Below are 18,734 nucleotides of genomic sequence, written 5' to 3' on the forward strand. Positions count from 1 at the left end.
GGTAGCTCCAGCAGTGTATTTGAATATATGTTTGTGACGAAGCACCAATTCATTATATCTGTTGCAAAGTACATTTAGTTGCAATATAGCAAACTTACACACCTGTAATGAGTAATGTGAACTTGTACAATGTTTCCAGTCATTCAGTACATTCTATCCATTTCAAAATAGGTTCTCCCTTCTCTAAAATCTTGTAGACTTCTTCATACTCAAAATGATTACATATTGAACCAAATTTTGCTCAAGTTCCTCTGACGTACATCCATATAATATTTTGCTGAGGTCCGTGAAGTTACTTTAGACTTACAATTGTGTAGCTGGAAGCAGAATTTGATTCATACAGCATACTTATGTGTAGCAGCTGCATGCACCACACTGTTGTATATGGGGTGCTCAGTGGAAATCATACTTTAAATAATTCAGGATGAATCTGCATCATGCATTAAATGTGAAATCAGCAGTAATTCATAGTTGTAAAATGTTTTCCACTTGCATCTAGACTTAACTGTCAGCATTACTCAGTGTGTGGTGAATCAATGAACTAAATCACCTTCTAGCACAATGTGGCATGGAAAAGTCACTCCTTCCCAAAGGAAGAAACACTGAACTTGTGTGAAGTTAAGTTTCCTGCTCTGAGACATTTAATATACATTAAATCTATCTATAACAGATACATTGAGGTTCTGCTCTACAAACAAGACATCTGCATGTTTATGTCTAATCATCTTAATTGCTTTGGTTAATTACCACTCATCAAAAAGATATGAAAGAGGTACATGCAGAATAAGATGAGACATCAAGGGGCACATCTCTTGCATTTATTCAGATTGGGCTGAGAAGTAATAGGCAGCATGAGAGATGCTACCTAACAGTAGCTGTATTTGATAGAAATAGCTCTTTGAACTTGCAAATGAATCGGCTGGAATGCTTAAATCATTCCCTGCCAGTGGGAGACCAAGGAGGCTCTAATCCAACAGCAATTATAAATCTTAATTTAAACTTACTTTTAACAAACATAATAGAAAAGAGAAGGTGATGTTTCTGTGTGGCTAAAAGCATACAGAAAGAATGTTGAAGTATCCTGTAACAATTCCTCAAATGTGCCCAAAATGTGTTGCTGTTGGCAAAATGCAGAAGTAAATTGCTTGATTTTGATTGTCTCATTTTACTATTAAAACCTTAACTGTAAGGGTCGAGGCAGCTGGAACAGCTCTGAGATACTGGTGTGGTGTCCTCCTTTAAAACTCTTTAAAGTTAACCTGGTGTTTGTGAAGGTGCAAGGTTGACCCACCCCAAGGGTGACATCTTCTGTATAGGTACAATTGGCTACATGATCCTCCCCTCACTAACCTGCCAGCGTGCCACAACCTGATAGGAAGCAGCTGCCTCTGGCAGGTGTAAATAGAGAATCATGGGGGATCGATGTCACTGAACATTTTTCTCTCAATATTTTCATTGAAATGAGGAGAAATACAGAAAGTACCTGTCAGGTTCCAGTTACATTGGTGTTTTTGCTTCCTTTTCTTAAAAGCAAATAAGCACTCTCCTGAATAAACAAAACATTTCAATTCACTCTTAAGTTGGCTTTTAGCTACTGCCTCCAGCTGAAGTGCACTAGAACTTCCCCAGTGAAAGCAATGGCAGGGGGTAGGGCTAGTTTGAGCTTTTTGACCAAAATAGAATTTGACAAATGATTTTTTTTTTAGTAAATTTCAGTTTGGGGTAAAAAATTACTATAAGTTTTCTGGTTTTTCAAAAAGAAAGCGACCTTTTTGAGGTGGGGGTTCATTTAAAAAAAAATCTGAGAATTTTGCTAAATTTCCTGTGGGGGGAAAAATAACTGTCCCTTTTTTTTTTTTTTTTGGGACTGGCTCTAATATTATGCCTCTGCTTAGCACAACTTCTCATAGAGCTCCCCAAAGCACTCCTGCCTGTTGCAAAATGGGAGCAGAGCTGTGCCCCTCCCTCTCCCGCACCTCTTCAAAGGTTCTGCTAGTTCTCCCCCTCTTTGTCTCCTACATGAGATAGCCACAACCTGGCCCTGTAGGACACGGAATGTATGGTAGTAAGTTTGAAGTTCTTTAGTGGCATATTCTCAGTCACGGTGAAATAAGTGTACATATAAATGTCCTGCCTTGCTCCTAATAGTGTGTGTATACATACACACACTGTCTCTAGTCCAAACTTACACTTAACTTATATAATTAAACATAAACCTTAGTCTAAGCTTTTCCCTGCCCGTAGCGGTTCCTAGGGTTGTCTCCCTTGTCCCTTTTGCCTCAAAATAACACTCACTCTTTTATGATCTTGGACTGATAAAGTCCAACTAAGTCAGACACCAGAATAGGCAAAAGAGCTCTGGACCTCTAGGTAAGGACCTAGAACCTGACAACCTATTATAACACAGTCCTGGGACTGTTCAAACACTGTCTACTGCTTTGGTAAGAAGGGAAAAGTGGAAAACTGCCTCTGACAGTGATCACTGCTACACTTAACATGTGTTGTCAAATCATTGGCAAACATAGTCTAACCAAATAAAACTGCAAAATACCCAGACCATTAAGATTTTAATATTAATGTTTCTATATCACTGACTTTATGCATCAATTGATTTTCATAATCCCCATTAAGGCATGAGTTAAAGCAGAGCTTCACTGTTGGTTAGATCTGACTTGGAAAATAAAATAAGCTTAGAGAGAAGTTACCTTCTTACATGCTGTGACAGAGCTCCCCAAACTGCTTTCTGAACTGTCTGTGCCGCTGATTTGGTGCTCTGAGACTTCATACATCAGTGGGGATTCAAAGTTGCTGAAGAAAGAGAACAACAACAACAAAAATCCTTCCAATGACTCATCTACATAAATACATGAAACGATGCCAAAAATACAGCTCAATTTAAAGAAATGCATCTTAACTCAAATTGCACCAACCTCTCTGCACTTTCCCTGGCTGATGTTACCATTCTGTTGATTACCCCAATTTTCCCATTTTTGGAGGACTATCCTATAATGAATACAAAATAGCAGACTGCTGCCTTTTAAGGACTAGAATATAGCACTTAGCTGGACCTAGTTACGTCTGCCTGTCTTTAATAATATACTAAAATGTGGTGCTGGCGTCTTTTCTTAAGCAAGCAGTCTTGAGCAGTAAATGACATCCTCACTATGTTAATTGAGCTTGGTAGACACTAGTATAAAAGAAAATTCATACTATACTTCATCCTCACTATTACCTGCCTGGGATCTGAGTTGAATAATAGTCATTAAAGCAAAAAGAAAACAGTGGGAGAGACTGAACTCAAAAGCCCAGGCAGAGTAGCTTTATAATCGCACTAAGACAATGCACACACACCCTATATTGCATGTTGTGTGCGTGCTGCTGAATTGTACTTATCCTTCACATCTGCATCTTCCTCTTGTGAAGTCATGCAAATCAGACTTCCAGTCAAGTATTTATACATGCAGCTGATACCAATCCTAAAGCACTGCTTCTGGATTAGCTTAATTATTTCTTGTAGAACAAAGACTGCTAACTAAATAATTAATAATCAAATAACAGCAAGGTAAATTCAGTTAAATAAGCCTGCCTCTCTTTATGCATGACTTCAGAGTCCCTAAAGATCATTCAGCACCAAGGGCCCATTCCTGCAAACATTACTCGCCATAGTAAGCATTACACTTTGTATTAAGTGTCCCATTCCACCTGGTTATAAGTGTGTGTTTGCAGAACTAGGCCCTAAATTATCATTACTTCAGTATTAATTATAAACTTAATCTAAGCGTCGTTTGTTTTCAGGTTATTGCCTAGCAAATTCAGCACAGTTCTCAGTACCCTTTAAAAGCTGTGCATCCAATTTCCTGAGAAGCAAGCTGAAAGTTTATCCCATATAGAATACAGAAAATCTTCAAAATAGAGAACTTGATCCTGCATTCCTCACACATCCAAAACTCTGGACTAAGTCAAGGCACAGTCAAATAGTGCAAATCCTAAATTCATGGCACACCATCTCATAGGTTAAAGAGAGTCCTGAGTTCTCAGAATAATATTTACATGTTTTACTTCATATTGTGTAGGGCCAGATGCTGCTGCTGCTGCTACTCGGTGTGAGTAAGTACAGGTAACTTATTCTGCAAATAGGGACTTGCAGTCAGTAGAACTATTTGTTGAGTGAGGTCCTGGACCTACTCAGTTAGTGTAAGGGTCTCAGAAGCTGATCCATAATTAATAATAAATACAGTGAATTTAAAATAGCTAAGAAAATTTAAGGCTAAAGTAACTTTTAATAAATGTATTTATTGCATGGAAGTACAGTGCATTAACAGAGATGCAGTAAAGGCACAAATATCCTTAAATAGTGAAGTTCACCTGACATGCATGTTCACTACACCTGTGACGGGGAAGACTGACTACTTGAGGATAGTGGTGTGTGAGGGGAGCCCACCTCATCATGTGGCGTGGCCCTTTAAGATTTTTTGGAGGCTCTGATGTACACAAACACTTAAGAAATAAGAGGTACTTTTGCAGAAGACGTGGTCCTGGGAATAAGTAGTGTTTGGGAGAAAGTCAGTTACTGTTTCTTTAAGGGACTGGACCAGAAGTCTTGCATAGTGGGCAGGAGAAGGATTCCCCTCTCACCCGAGCAACTGTGGATGAGCTGGGAGCAGGGAACTAACAGGTATGCTGCCTCCTCCCACATAGCAGGGCAGTCACCTGCAGGAGAAGGCTGTCTGCTGAACCCACCGAGGACTAACTGGGGAGAAGGGACTACCTGAAAGACAAGTTAGCTGAGGCCTTACAGCTGCCATAAGTTACAACCCAGCTCCAAGGAGGAGAGCTTGGGACTCCCAGCTGGTGGAGGGAACACAGTGACTGTTTAAAGTAAATCCCAGCTCCAGGAAGGGGGCTGGGCGGCATCCTGAACAGGGACAAGAAAGTTGACCAGGAGTCTTTTATATGGACTCAGTGGATGTGAACGAGGGCGACTAACAAAGCGAGTTTCACTCTATAGCAAGACTTAATAAATGAGACCTCATGAAATGGATGAATGTTTTGAACCAGTGTAGTCTGGGAAATTGAGAAGAACATGAGGAGGTGCTGAGTACAATGCTCCTGCTGGGGTGTACTGGAGGGAAATGCCCCTTTCCCTTTTTACACCACCATTTAATGTTCTCAATCTTCAGCCTTTTCTTCACCTGTCTACAGCTATTGGTCCTTTGCATAGATTAAACACTCCAACATCTGTAGTCAACTTCCTTGGAATTTAGCAAGGAAAAAATTACATTATTATAGGGGACGTCTATGTAACTCAAGACAAAGTATGGGATGGATTCTGATCTTACTCCAGTTTTACACCAGTGGATCCCCATTAAAGTCAGTGGAGTCACTCTGGTTTCTCAGTTTTGTTAGTGATCAGAATCTCACTGATTTAACTATCTCAGGCCCAAATAATGATTAATTAAAGCCACACTTGTACCATACTTGTACAATGTTCATTTTGACTTTCCATTTTACATCTCATGTCATATTGATGGCAAACCAAATGCATGTGGATATGACTTTCTCCACTTCTTCAAATGGATAGAGACTGTGCATTTAATGCTATTTTAATTTCTCTATTCTTAATTTAACTGTATAACCTCATTCTTTAGTTCTGTAAAGAATTTTGGGGTGAAGTTTGGATAAAAGACTTTACTAAACCAGATTTTCTCTGCATGTATATATGGGCATATTTGTGCATGTAAATTGGTCTCTACTCTTAAATCCTGATCTTAATCCTCAGTTTATCTATCTAGTATGCTTGCAGCTGTATTGCCCCTTATTATAGGCTATGTGCCATTTTCACAGTCTAGAACTCAGGTTCAAGTCAAAGTCTGAACTTCAGGTACGAGTGCAAGAGCATCTATATGTTCACCTTTTTAACTGAGGTAACTGTGGGGCTTATGTACAGCTTAACACTAGAGGGAGCTGATGCACTGATGATATAATCTGTTATGTATGTTCTACATATAATCAGGCACGTTGTGGTGGGCTCATGTGAGGAGTCTAAAAATCAACAAACAATCAACGTGACCAGAAACCAAAGAGTTTATTGGTCTTGATGTTCTCCTTCTCCATTAGTAAAATATATAGGTGGAAAACTAGTCCTGGAGTTATATTTATAGCATACTAACAAATCTGTTCCCTTTGAATATATGATCAGGTCATAGTCATGTATAGTACACAACACCAGTCTCTTCAACCACATAAGGCAAAAGATATCCAACATTTTCCAGAAGAAAACCGGGTTAAAGTGAAAGGGAAAATATCTTCATGTACAAATATGGAAAGGCTTGCTGGAGCTGTGTTGAGTGAAATAGAATGCCACTGTGTGTTATGAATTATATCAAACAGAACAGGCTAACCACAGACTGAAGTTCAGTGACTTGGAGCACTTGTCATTGAGGTCACTGGAGACTGATGAGAGCTAAATTCTAATGTCAGACACTCAGAAGCTTATAGCTGTGAATCTTGTAAGACTGGCTACTTTGTGCACATGGGACAGCATAGCAGTGATTTTAGAAGACATCTGACAGTATACGTGGGAGTACTTGAGAATGAACATGAAGCTGAAAGTGTTGAAAAGTCTATGTTCTCGGTCTCCAGAGGTATTAGAGCAGAACGCTTACTCCTATGTTGTATATGGCATGCAGCTCGATTCTAAAGTTGTGTAAGTGTTAGGCATAGGTAGGGCCCTACCAAATTCAAGGTCCATTTTGGTCAATTACAATTTTTAAAATCTTATGACTGAAAATTTCATAATTTCAGCTATTAAAATATGAAACTTCATGATGTTGTAACTAGGGGTCCTGACCCAAAAGGCAGTATAAGGGGTTGCAAGACTATTGTAGGGGAGGTCCTGGTATCACCACCCTTACTTCTGTGCTACTACTGCCAGCAGTGCTGCCTTCAGAGTTGGGTGCCTGGAGAGTAGTGGCTGCTGGCCAGGAGCCCAACTCTGAAGGCAGCACCACCGCCAGCAGCAGCACAGAAGTAAGGGTGGCACAGTATGGTATCGCAACCCTTACTTCTGCTCTGCTACGTGCAGAGCTGGGCCCTTTCTGACCCAGCAGCTGCCACTCTCTGGCCGCCCAGGTCTGAAGGCAGCAGTGCAGAAGGTGGCACGGTATGGTATTGCCACCCTTACTTCTGCACTGCTACTGGTGGGGCACTGCCTTCAGAGCTGGGCGCCTGGCCAGCAACCGCAGCTCTCCAGCCACTCAGCTCTGAAGGCAGCACAGAAGGGCGACAATACCATAACCCCCTTACAATAACTTTGCTATCTCCCCTCTCTGCCCCGACCCTTTTGTGTCAGGACTCCCAGTTTGAGAAATGCTGGTGAAATCTGTAAAGTGTAGGGTAAAAGTACACACACGACCAGATTTCACAGTCCATGATGCATTTTTCATCGTCCTGAATTTGGTAGGGCCCTAGGTATAAGTAACTCTGCTGACTCACTCATCTGGACTGGCTGGTTGCTGGAAAGGGGGATCGACTTATTTAAAGTGTGATCAAACATGGCAGCTACAACAAAGAAGGTTTGCCAAAAACTTCACAGGTTGCCAATGCCTAGTTTTCAGTAAATTTGTGAACGTGCATTTTGCATAAGGAAGACAATGACGACTAACTTTGTCCGTGCGCTACTGGATACAGAGTTCACATCCCCACATTGGCTACAGCATTTGGCCCCCATTTAGTCATGTGTGCACCTTCAGTGCAGTGTGTATGTGAAGCAGATGCACATTAGCACATGCGCATGTGAGGGCTCATTTTCAGGAAGCTGCTTCAGGTTAGGGCATCCCCTGTCCAAAAAAAATAAAAAAATCTAGAGCCTAAAAGAGTAATGAAACCAAAGTAAGTAAAACTTGCAAGAGTTCAGGTTTTGCTGAAACTCAGCCTCTGTTTCCTGAGATTCACAAATCTTTCTTTCAATATGAGGTCAGACTGACGCTACCCCACCTCCTCTGTAAGATCTCCTCATCCCTCAAAATTTTGAACTTTTTTTTTGGGGGGGGGAGGGGGTGTTCTTCTCTTAATCCTATGAGCCCCCTTGTGAGCTTTACATCCCAACACACATCTGATGTCTTAAGGAAGCAGATGGCTGACACTCTCCTCAGGCTCTTCAGCTCTCCCACCTTAATTCTGTGGCAAAGTCAGCAGGACAGACCTGTGTCTTTCCAGGAAAAATCTTCTGGGGCTTGTGTAGCTTGTCTGCCCTTCTCAGTTCTTCAGCAGTTGGGTTCTAAAAGGTTCTGCTGCAGCAGCACAGTCACATTACCCCAGTGGGACTTTCTGTTCCATTCCCACTCTCATACTATGCTCATCAATGTGGCACTTGAGAGTTTAATTGAGGCCTTGAAAATTATGGCACCTTTAAATGACATCCTGTGCAGGATTTAAATCAGGGCCTTTTGCACTCGGTCACACGATGAGCTGGGTTGTTAAGAGGTTCAAATCCTAGCTCTAACCTGTGTATGGTTTCTCTCCTTCTGAACTGGAATCATATGCCCAAGAGGTGGTGCCTGAGAGCAGGCCTACTGGGAAATATGAGGAATCAATGTCTCAACATAAGGGTAGCTGGTAGGAGCAGTACTGGGCTGGGAAGCTTTCTGGGATCAGTGGAAATATCAAAAGTGGTTCCCTGTTAAGAAGGAGCTGGACAAGGAACTTAGGAAAGGCTGTGTGAGGAAGAAGCCAAGAAAGGAGCAAGAGTTGCAGGCACTGTAGGATACTGAGTACAATGGTCATGGGTTTAGTGCAGAAAGCTGCCCACAACTTAAGGTTTCAATCCTGGGATTTTCAACAGAAGGGGGGCATAGGCCATCCTATGGAGCCATCTAGAGAGGTGGTGGAAGAGTGCTGAGGAAAGAATACTGAGCCCACAAAAGGGCTAAAAGGTTGGGTTTGTTTGGACCCTTGCAGTATTGTCAATCCCAAGCATCCAAAAATCATAGGTTTGGCTTAAGTCATGAGACTCTAAAAACAATTTTATGATTTTTTATTTGCCTTCTGCATTGACCCTGTAGGGTACACTTGTCACATTTTCCAAGCTTTTTTCTCTGCAAGCATGAGGGCTAGAATTTGTTTAATGAAAGCTGAGATTCTCATGGTACTTCAAGAATCAGAGTGTGGAGTTTGGGGGGAAAATGCCAATTATGAAACTTGTGATTAAAATCACAAGTTAGCACCAGTGTTTTGTCCCCTCCTTCCAACAGGAAACTCTCTTGCTTTGGCTGGGTGATCATGTTACCAGCAAACTGCAAGTCTGCTAAACAGCATGAGCAAAACTGAGGCAGCACCTGTATCTTGATGCCTCCTGGAGTAAGCTGCTGCTGCTACACACTTGGATTTAGAGCCCTTTTGGTCTACGATGACACACCCCAGACTGTGCAGTGTTAGAATTCCTCTTCCAGGAATTCTGCTGACATGAAGTATGCTCACTGCTTACTGAACTGAAGCTGCAGTGCAACAATAAAATCAATAGGTATCTTGGGTCCTGTTGTAGAAGAATATGGGGGAGGAGAAGGATGCGTCAACCACTTTCCCACTGAAAGAACCTTCCTTTGATTTTGATGCTGGTGAAACTGGCTTTCTTGCAAGTTACCTTTAAAAATGAAGATAAGGGATTAACCCAAAGACACTAGAGGTGAGAAGAGGCAGGTCATATGCTACTTCTCTCTCTGGAAGACATAAGAAATATGTCAGGGGCAGCTTGTCTGTCACAAAAACCTTGCCCTATTTACTATGAATAATACTGTTATAAACACCATAATGCTTCCACTGAGAAGCAAATAAACATCTCAGAAATTATAGCTACCTCCATGAGAACACAGGAAGCAATTGCAAGGAATCAAAGTGCTAGCTGTAATAAAGTATGTTCTTTTTTTAAATACTGGGCCAAAATGTGAAATGATTGCTTCTATTTTGCTGTATTGAATGTCAAAAAGAGTGACCTTGATGACTCAAGGCTTAATCAAAAAACACATCTGCTCCTAAAAATAACTGTCTTCCTTGCAGATCGGGCAGATGGTGCTACACATCACACAAGAAGAGGTAATTTAAAGAATTCCCCAAGTTATTGCTAAAGAAAATTAATTTTGTGACACAGTATCAACAAACTTCAATTTTCTAACATCTTGATCTTCCAAAAACTCACTGATGATCAGTAATTGTTCCTATTTAAGGAACATGTTCAATAAATACTAAGTGCCCATTACAGTTCTTAATAGGATTAGTTCAATGAAAGCCTACTGCTTTTCATCTTTTCGTTATGATCCTTAATCTCAACACTTTGAACATACAAAAATGCTGATCCATGAAAGAGGATAATCTTTGTTAAAGTAAGTGAACTGAATAAATGCAGTGAATTTTTTTAGTGCAATTAAATTCCAGCTATGGCCTACAACATTCCTAATGTTCTGTTGATGATGAAACTGAAAACTAGCAAAAATAGATAGTAAAAGAAGCTTGAATTAGAATTCCAAGCCAAGTAACTGTACCACACTGGAGAGCCAGCAGCCTCAAAATTCTGAGAAATGCTTATCAAAGTTTAGATAGTGTTTTGCAAACACTTTGTAGGACAGGATTAGAATTCAAAATGATCTTGACAAACTGGAGAAATGGTCTGAAATAGGATTAAATTCAATATGGACAGATGCAAAATACTACTTAGGAAGGAATAATCAATTTCACAAATACAAACTAGGAAATAACTGCAAAGGAAGGAGTACTGTAGAAAAGGATCTGGGGGTTATAGTGGATCACAAACTAGAGGAGTCAACAATGTGATACTGTTGCAAAAGAAGTGAACATCATCCTGGGATGTATTAGCAGGAGTGTTGTAAGCAAGACATAAAAAGTAATTCTTCCACTCTACTAAACACTGATAAGACCTCAATTGGAGTATTGTGTCCAGTTCTGGGCACTACACTTCAGGGGAAATGTGGACAAACTGGAGAAAGTCCAGAAAAGAGCAACAAAAATGATGAAAGGTCTAGAAAACATGACCTACAAAAGAAAAAAAAATTAAATTGGGTTTGTTTAGTCTGGAGAAGAGAAAACTAAGGGAAGACAGGATAACAGTCCTGAAGACTGTAAAAGGTTGTTATAAAGATGAGGGTGATCAACTGTTGTCCTGTCCTCAGTGGCTAAGGAGAAGTAGTAATTGGCTCAAATTTCAGCAAGAGAGATTTAAGTTGGATATTAGGAAAAACTTCCTAATTGTAAGGATAGTTAAGTACTGGAACAAATTACCTAGGGAGGCTGTGGAATCTGTCATTGGAGGTTTGAAGAATAGGTTAGACAAACACCCGTCAGAGGTGGTCAAGATGATATTTAGCTCTGCCTCGGTGCAGGGGACTGCACTAGATATATTGAGTCCCTCCCAATCCTACATTTCTGATTTCTACTCTTAATTCAAAATTCATCAAAACATTGGAAGCTTTTGTCCACTGTTTTACTCATCATCCCACCTCTCCTCCTAACCTAAACTTCCCCATAGCCCTCCCTCCTGATCAGCACATACAATCCCCTGCCCTCAACCCCAATGACTCCCATTAGCCTTTTATGCTTCCTTATGCCTCTTTTCCTTCCTGACACCTACTATAGACCATCAAATCAGGAAGAGGAGGTAGATAAGGCAGTTCCAGAAGAAATAACAGAAATATCCAACACACAAGAGCTGGTACTAATAGAGGACTTTTTAACTATCTAGATGTCTGTTGGAAAAGTAATACAGCAAAACACAAAACCTCCATTAAGTTTTTGGAATTTATTGGGTCAACTTTTTGTTTCAGAAAGTGGAGGACTGCCATTTTAGACCTGAGTCTGGCTAACAGGGAGGAATGGTTAGTGAATCTGAAGGTGGAAGGCAATTTGGGTGAAACCGATCATGACATGCATCCGACAAAGTGGGTATTCACCCACGAAAGCTCATGCTCCAATACGTCTGTTAGTCTATAAAGTGCCACAGGACTCTTTGCTGCTATGATAGATTTTAAGATTCTAAGAGAAAGAAAGAGTGAGAGCAGCAGAATAAAGACCAGGGGCTTCAGCTATGCAGACTTTGCCTACCAGGTCTCTGAGTTTAAGGTCCCATGGGAAGCAAATCTAAGAGAAAATGTAGTCAAGAAGATTACACTAAAGGCAACTGCAAACTATTCCAGAAAGCTTGGAAGAATAGTAAGAGGCCAATATGGCTCCATACAGAGCTCTTCAATGACCCAAATCCAACAAAAAGTGGAAGCATGGACAAATTGCTAGGGAGGAGTTCAAAAAAAGCATGTAGGAATTGACTCAGAAAGGCTAAGACACAAAATGAGATACCTCTAGGAAGGGATATAAAAGGCAAGAAGAAGAGGTTCTTTAAATATATAAGGACCAAGAGAAAGAAGGACAGTGTAGGTCAAAAAAATAAAAATCTAATAAGTGATTTCTGAAAGCTGAGGTGTTTATTGCATATTTTGCTTCAGTCTTCACTAAAAGGGTTAATGGTGACCAAATACTCAACACAATAAACATGAACAACAAGGGGGAAGAAAAAAAAGCCAAAGTAGGGGGAAAAACTGGTTAAAGAATATTTAGAGAAGTGAGATATATGCAAGTCACTAGGGCCTAATGAAATTCACCCTATGGCACTTAAGGAAGTAGCTGAAGCAATCTATGAACCATTAGCAATTGTCTTTGAGAACCTCATGGAGGACAAGTGATGTTCCAGAGGAATGGAGAAGGGCAAACATAGTAATTGCCTTTAAAAAGAGGAACAAAAAGGTCCTAGGGTATTCTAGACCAACCAGTCTAACTTTGATACCTGAAAAGATACTGAACAAATTATTAAACAATCTATTTGTATGCACCTGGAGAATAACAGAATTATAAGGAATAGCCCCCATGGATTTGTCAAGAACAAATCATGCCAAACCAGCCTACTTCCCTTTTTGATAGGTTTACTGGCCTACTAGATGGGAACTGGGGGAAGGAGTAGATGTAATATATCTTGATTTTAGTAAGGCTTTTGATATAGTACCATATTCTCATAAGCAAGCTAGGGAAATGTGATCTAGATAAAATTACTATAAAGTGGGTGAACAACTGGTTGAAAGACTGTACTCAAAGAGTCATCAGTGGCTTGCTGTCAACCTGGGAGGGTGTATCTAGTGGGGTCCCCTTGGGTCAATCCCAGGTCAGGTACTAGTCAATATTTTCATTAATCATTTGGATGGAGTAAACGGTTTGCTTATAAAATTTGCATATGACACCAAGCTGAAAGGAGTTACAAGTGCTTTGAAGGACAGGCTTAGACTTCAAAATGATCTTAACCAATTGGAGAATTGGTCTGAATTCAACAAGATGACTTCAATAAAGACAAGTGCAAAGTACTTCACTAAGGAAGGGGAAAAACAAATGCGCAACCACAAAATGAGGAGTAATTGGCTGGGGCTAGTACTGCTGAAAATGATCTGGAGGTTATAGTGGATCATAAATTGAATATGAGTCAACAATGTGATGAAGCTCTGAAAAAGACTAATATCATTCTCAGGTGTATTAACAAGTGTGTCATATGTAATACATGGGAGGTAATTGTCCTGCTCTACTTGGCAATGGTAAGGCTTCAGCTGGAGTACTGTGTCCAATTCTGGCTGCCACACTTTAGGAGAGATGTTGACAAATTGGAGAGAGTCTAGAGGAAAGCAACAAAAATGACAAAAGGTTTAGAAAACCTGACTGTGAGGGGTGTTCACCCCACATCACCCCTGAAAGGGTTAAGGTGGCTCAGAAGGGGCTAATTAACCTGGCAGGCTGCACCTGGGGGTAGATTTAGGCTTCACTGACAACTCTAATTGAAGATGGAGCTCATCTGGACTGGAGCAGGTGGGAGCTTGTATAAAGCCAGGAAGTGAGAGACAAAGGGGCTTGTAGCATAGAAACCTTCAGTTGCTCTCTAGAGAACCCATGGAGAAGATCTAGAGGGTGAGTAGAAAACCTAGGATCCTGGCTCAGAAGGAATAGTTCCTCTACTAGCCACTGGCATAGTAGAGGAGCATAGTTTTGAATTGGGGGACTGTCAGAATATCTGGTAAGCTAATCCAGTGACTTATACCCTAGAAGGGGAAAACTATAGTGACCTGACTAGAAGGCCAAGTACAAAGAAGGAGCATCCTAGCAAAGAGGAAGAACTGCAACTCTAGGCATGTGAGAGGGGGCCACAGAATGAATAGAAGACAGAAGGGTGTGTCAGACAGGGTGGAACTATTGCCTAGATGCAGCCACAAGGAGATGCCCCGGGATAACTAGAGAACTCCATTACCTTGACCTAAGAGAAAATGTGGTCTGTGGGTTTTGTTTTGTGTTTTGTTTTTGGCATGTTTCTTCTTGAGGAAAGAAGACTGAGGGGTGGACCTGATAAGTCTTCAAATATGTTAAGTGCTGTTATAAAGAGGACAATTGTTTTCTTTGTCTACTAAAAATAGGATAAAAAGTAATGGCCTAGATACTAGGAAGAACTTTCTAACAATAAGGGTTGTTACCCTTAAGAATAGGCTTCCAAGGGAGGCCATGGAATTTGCATCACTGGAGGATTTTAAAAAATGGGTTGGACAAACAATTGTTAGGGATGGTCCAAGTTTACTTGGTCCTGCCACAGCATAAGGGTCTAAACCTGATCTCTTCTAGAAGTCCCTTCCAGTCCTACATTTCTATGATTTTTATCACCTCAGTTTCCTGTCTCAAGTAAAAAGTGGTATTTCCAATAGCATAATCCTCCCTAACACAACTCCCTTTATTTTTTTACTTTATTTGCCAGCAGTTATTCAGAGGGAAGGCTGCCAGCTACTAAATTGCCAACCTGCATTTGCAGCATCTAAGTGTTCCTCAGAGATCTCCTGTGCCTGGGTGTAGACAACTAGAGATTTTAGCCCCTCCCAAAAATTAGTTATTGCCTTAATAAATAAAGGAAACTACCTCACAGGGTCCTAGAGGTGGGCTCCAGCCAAGCCTGAACATCTACACCACAATTAAACAGCACATTAGCCCAAATCAGCTGGCACAAGCCAGCCATGGGCTTCTAATTGCAGTATAGAGAGACCCAAGTTCCTTTCAGGCCTCCTGTGAATACATAATGTCTTAGTTTTTCAGCATCCTTTAGTAGTAGTTCTAATTTTATTTTCTTTGTGTGACTAGACCCTGTACAGGTACACAAGAGAAGGATTTAAGCCACTTTATACCCCTGGACCACGGGCTGACCCCTAGTCTTTGTCTTTTTAGTCTCCTAAGGACAGAGACTGTTCTGTGCTAGTGTTTTGGGGTACACTTTCCACTCCAAAGGAATTGGATGGACATGCAAATGTGTATGCTACACACCTGAAGAGGTGCAGCAGGTGGTGCATTCCCAGTGCACACCTGGGAGCTCTGAGAAGCAATATTTCCTGTTGCTTCCAGTAGGAGGGTGTGGCTCCACAATGTAGTGTCACAATAGAGACCACTGGCTTTGTGCCAATGGCTTATTTACAACTTTAGAATATTCATACTTAAATTACTGGGTTTCATTATAAAAGTGTAATGTACAAGAAGAAAATAGTAGCCCATGGAGGCTACTGAGAGAAGAATAAATGAGCTGTTGCCATCACTAACAGTAAGCCAAAATGCATCATCAAGAGCAATCATTCACCCTTTACCATCCTATTGCTACTGCTACATTCAATATCTATAATGGCCCCATCTATGTATTTTTTTTTTAATGAACCCAAACACTATGGTATCTTGTGCTCAGAGCTTCATTTAAGCTTCATCTCTCTGGCAAAATTGCTAACTATCTAAAAGATGTATGTATTGAAGTATACAAAGAGGGGTAATTAAATGCCTTTTTAAAGACTTTAAGCTTTGCAAAAAATCCCAATAAACAGTATTTAAGAATTAATTGTCATTTGTAAAAAGCTTTTAGCATCCCTGGGATAGTTAAAAACAGATGCATGGAATTTTCAAGTTCCTGTAGCTGGCTGTTCAATGGAAGGAACATAGTTTAGGGGTAGATAGTCACAGCTGTTCTTCCATCCAGGGAAGTAAGACCCTACCTCACTTCATCAATCTTTTTTGAACCACAACCTAAGAAACAGACTATTCCTACTCTTTCTAATGCTGCTGGTATCTGCTGAATTTTGTACCCTTCTTTTAAAATTTAACTTTGCATGTAAAAGGGTCAATATAGTCCTTGTACAGTGACAGCTTTAGATTTGATGCCATTGAAATTACTATTCTAACACTCAATTGGTTTTGATAAGTCTTGATGTGTGTACTTCAATCCGAGCACAGATGGTTAGTCAAACATTCAATCTATAAATACCTTGAACAAACGTGATTTGATTTTTTTTTAATGGATGTGGGACCCATGCATAATGCAACAGGACAATATCTAGGTCTGAACCTGTATAGAGCTAAAGGCCTTTGAAAGCTATGCAGCTACCTCCACTCTTAACTTCACTTGGAATTGAGGGTTCTGACTACCTCACCTCAATCTGGTCTGGAGGCTGATATGAACTATAAAGTAAATGAGTAAAATGTATTGCTAGGTTTTTTTTTTGCACTTTTTAAAAAAGCAAAGTTCCCTAAGCACCTGCTTTATTTTCAGATCTTACATGCAATCACTCTGTTGGGGTGCACATCTTCTTGTTTTGCAGAATGAAAGCTGCAGAAATGTCAAGGCTTCTGCTAGATGTCACACAGACAGCAAACTGAGCTACAGTAATTTTAACTTTCTATAGTCACTGGGACCTAAATGCAATTATTCTATTCATCTCAGTCCCACCAATAGGGCATTGGCTATTAAAGTTCTTCAAATGCAATTCTAGTCAAAATCAGGATGCCTTTATTTTCAGCATTAATGATGTTTTAATTTAAAAAATACTGGAGGACATCCCACTTAACTGCAAGTTGCACTGAAACAATTTTCATGCTGTATCCTTGGAAATCTTATCCTTATTTTAGGAATCAGCAAATAAAAGATATGTTTACATACATAGGGCCTGATTCTGATATAAATCAGAAGCAGCTGTGGGGGGGGGGGGAGAGGGCTAATGGGGGTTATACCAGTGTAAAACTGGTTGAAGTGAGACCAGATTCAAGAAGTACCTGAGCAATCGCTACCTGGCGGTGACTTTGTTTTTAAGCTTTCCTGTCTAACAGTGGGCTATCACTGAGAGATGGGAGAGTTAAAAATAGGGGATCATGGTGCCAGGAATGGACTATGCAGACTTTATTATAAATCTAAGACCTGATCCTGCAAACGCTTAGTCACATGTTAAACTATTCATGTGAGTAAAGTTAAATTAAAATCAGTGGGGCTACCCACAAACTTAAAGTTAAGCACGTGCATAAATGTTTGCAGGATCAGGGCCTAAATCCTCCACTTCATATACTAAAACTTCACACAATGGAATTGATACAAAATGAGGAAAGCAAATATGGAAAATGTACAACTGAAAATCATGTAATGATGAGCAAAGATTGCTTATAGAAATCCTAAATGAAACTCTACTAATACTGCTACTAGAGCTATGAAAAGGCAGATGAAGGAGCAATGCCTGGTAACAATTTGTTGACCTGTCCTTCCCCATTATCCTAGATATCTTAAACACTGAACAAATCTTATGCCCCTAAATGTGTCTGGCATGGCAGAGCGTATGGTAAATGGCGCACATTGCATCCACTTTTTTGTTGTTTTTGAAGTTGTCTATTCTGAGGTGTTAACTTAACCATAATGCATCTAGCTAATTCCTCTTCTCTTGCCTTTGTAGACTGTAGGCTCTTCAGAGTGCTTCCTTCTTTGCACAGTGCCTAGCACAATCTTCTCTGATCTCAGCTGGAGCCTGTAGTTGCTGCTGTAAGACTGTTAATAGTAAATGACACATCTGGGCCTGCTCCTGGAGTTGCTGAACATCCCAAATCCCTCCTGCCTTGACTTCAATGAGTCTGGAGTCAGCAAGATTCCTATTGTATTATGGATGCATAAGGACTTCAGGATCTGGCCCAACCATGTCCCCTTCTCTCTTCTCTCCCCCCCTCCTCTCCCCACAATGTGTGGTCTAGGCTTATACCTTACAATTATTTATTCTTGGAGTTCCAAGATCTTTTTATCAGCAAGCTTCCACTCTGCTTCTTCTGACAGATTGGTGCACACCCTCTGAAATTAGCGACAAGTGCCCATTCTGCTAAAACAAGTTCAGATGACCAGTTGCTTAGAATTCTATCAGGCTTTAATTCTGCTGGATTTTAAGCAAGCGTTTTTCCCCTCCTTTCCAGAAATCGGTACTATCCAATGCAAAATTAAGTGTGAAAACATCTCACCAGCTTATCAAGACTTCATTCATAACCTTGGGTAGCATTCAGTTCCCTATATCAGGTCACTATATGGATTGGTTTTTGCAATTCACTTAAATCTGCACAAAACAATTGGTTGAACTTACTATCTAGTTACAAGACCTGATGCTGATCTCCTGCATAGCAAATCTGTACCTGATTAACATTAAAAATGGAAGTTGACACAGTTCCTGTTTTGATCAATTCTCTCTGTGGTGCAATCTGCTGCACTCACAGCATCAATGTAATTAATCAGAGGGACAGAAGGCTGTTCTAGAACAGTGGTTTTCAAACTTCTTTTCTGGTGACCCAGTTGAAGAAAACTGTTGATGCCCATGACCCAAAGGAGC

At 40.5% G+C, this 18,734-nt stretch overlaps 1 protein-coding gene and 1 long non-coding RNA gene across 2 annotated transcripts in view; one reads left to right on the forward strand and one right to left on the reverse strand.

The window, feature by feature from the left end:
• Nucleotides 1-18,734, reverse strand: part of LOC123377665 (SPHK1 interactor, AKAP domain containing) — a 110,459-nt gene that overhangs the window by 71,753 nt on the left and 19,972 nt on the right. Inside the window, exon 2 of the mRNA XM_045030843.1 lies at nt 2,706-2,808. Within this exon, the coding sequence (XP_044886778.1) occupies nt 2,706-2,808 (103 nt within the window). The remainder of the gene's footprint in view (nt 1-2,705; nt 2,809-18,734) is intronic.
• LOC123377670 lies at nt 13,958-18,335 on the forward strand. Its single transcript, XR_006582269.1, has 3 exons — nt 13,958-14,004; nt 16,707-16,983; nt 17,796-18,335. It is a non-coding gene; the product is annotated as an uncharacterized LOC123377670 (long non-coding RNA).

This window comes from Mauremys mutica, chromosome 9 (genome assembly GCF_020497125.1).
Source record: "Mauremys mutica isolate MM-2020 ecotype Southern chromosome 9, ASM2049712v1, whole genome shotgun sequence".
In the NCBI taxonomy this organism is placed as follows: domain Eukaryota; kingdom Metazoa; phylum Chordata; order Testudines; family Geoemydidae; genus Mauremys; species Mauremys mutica.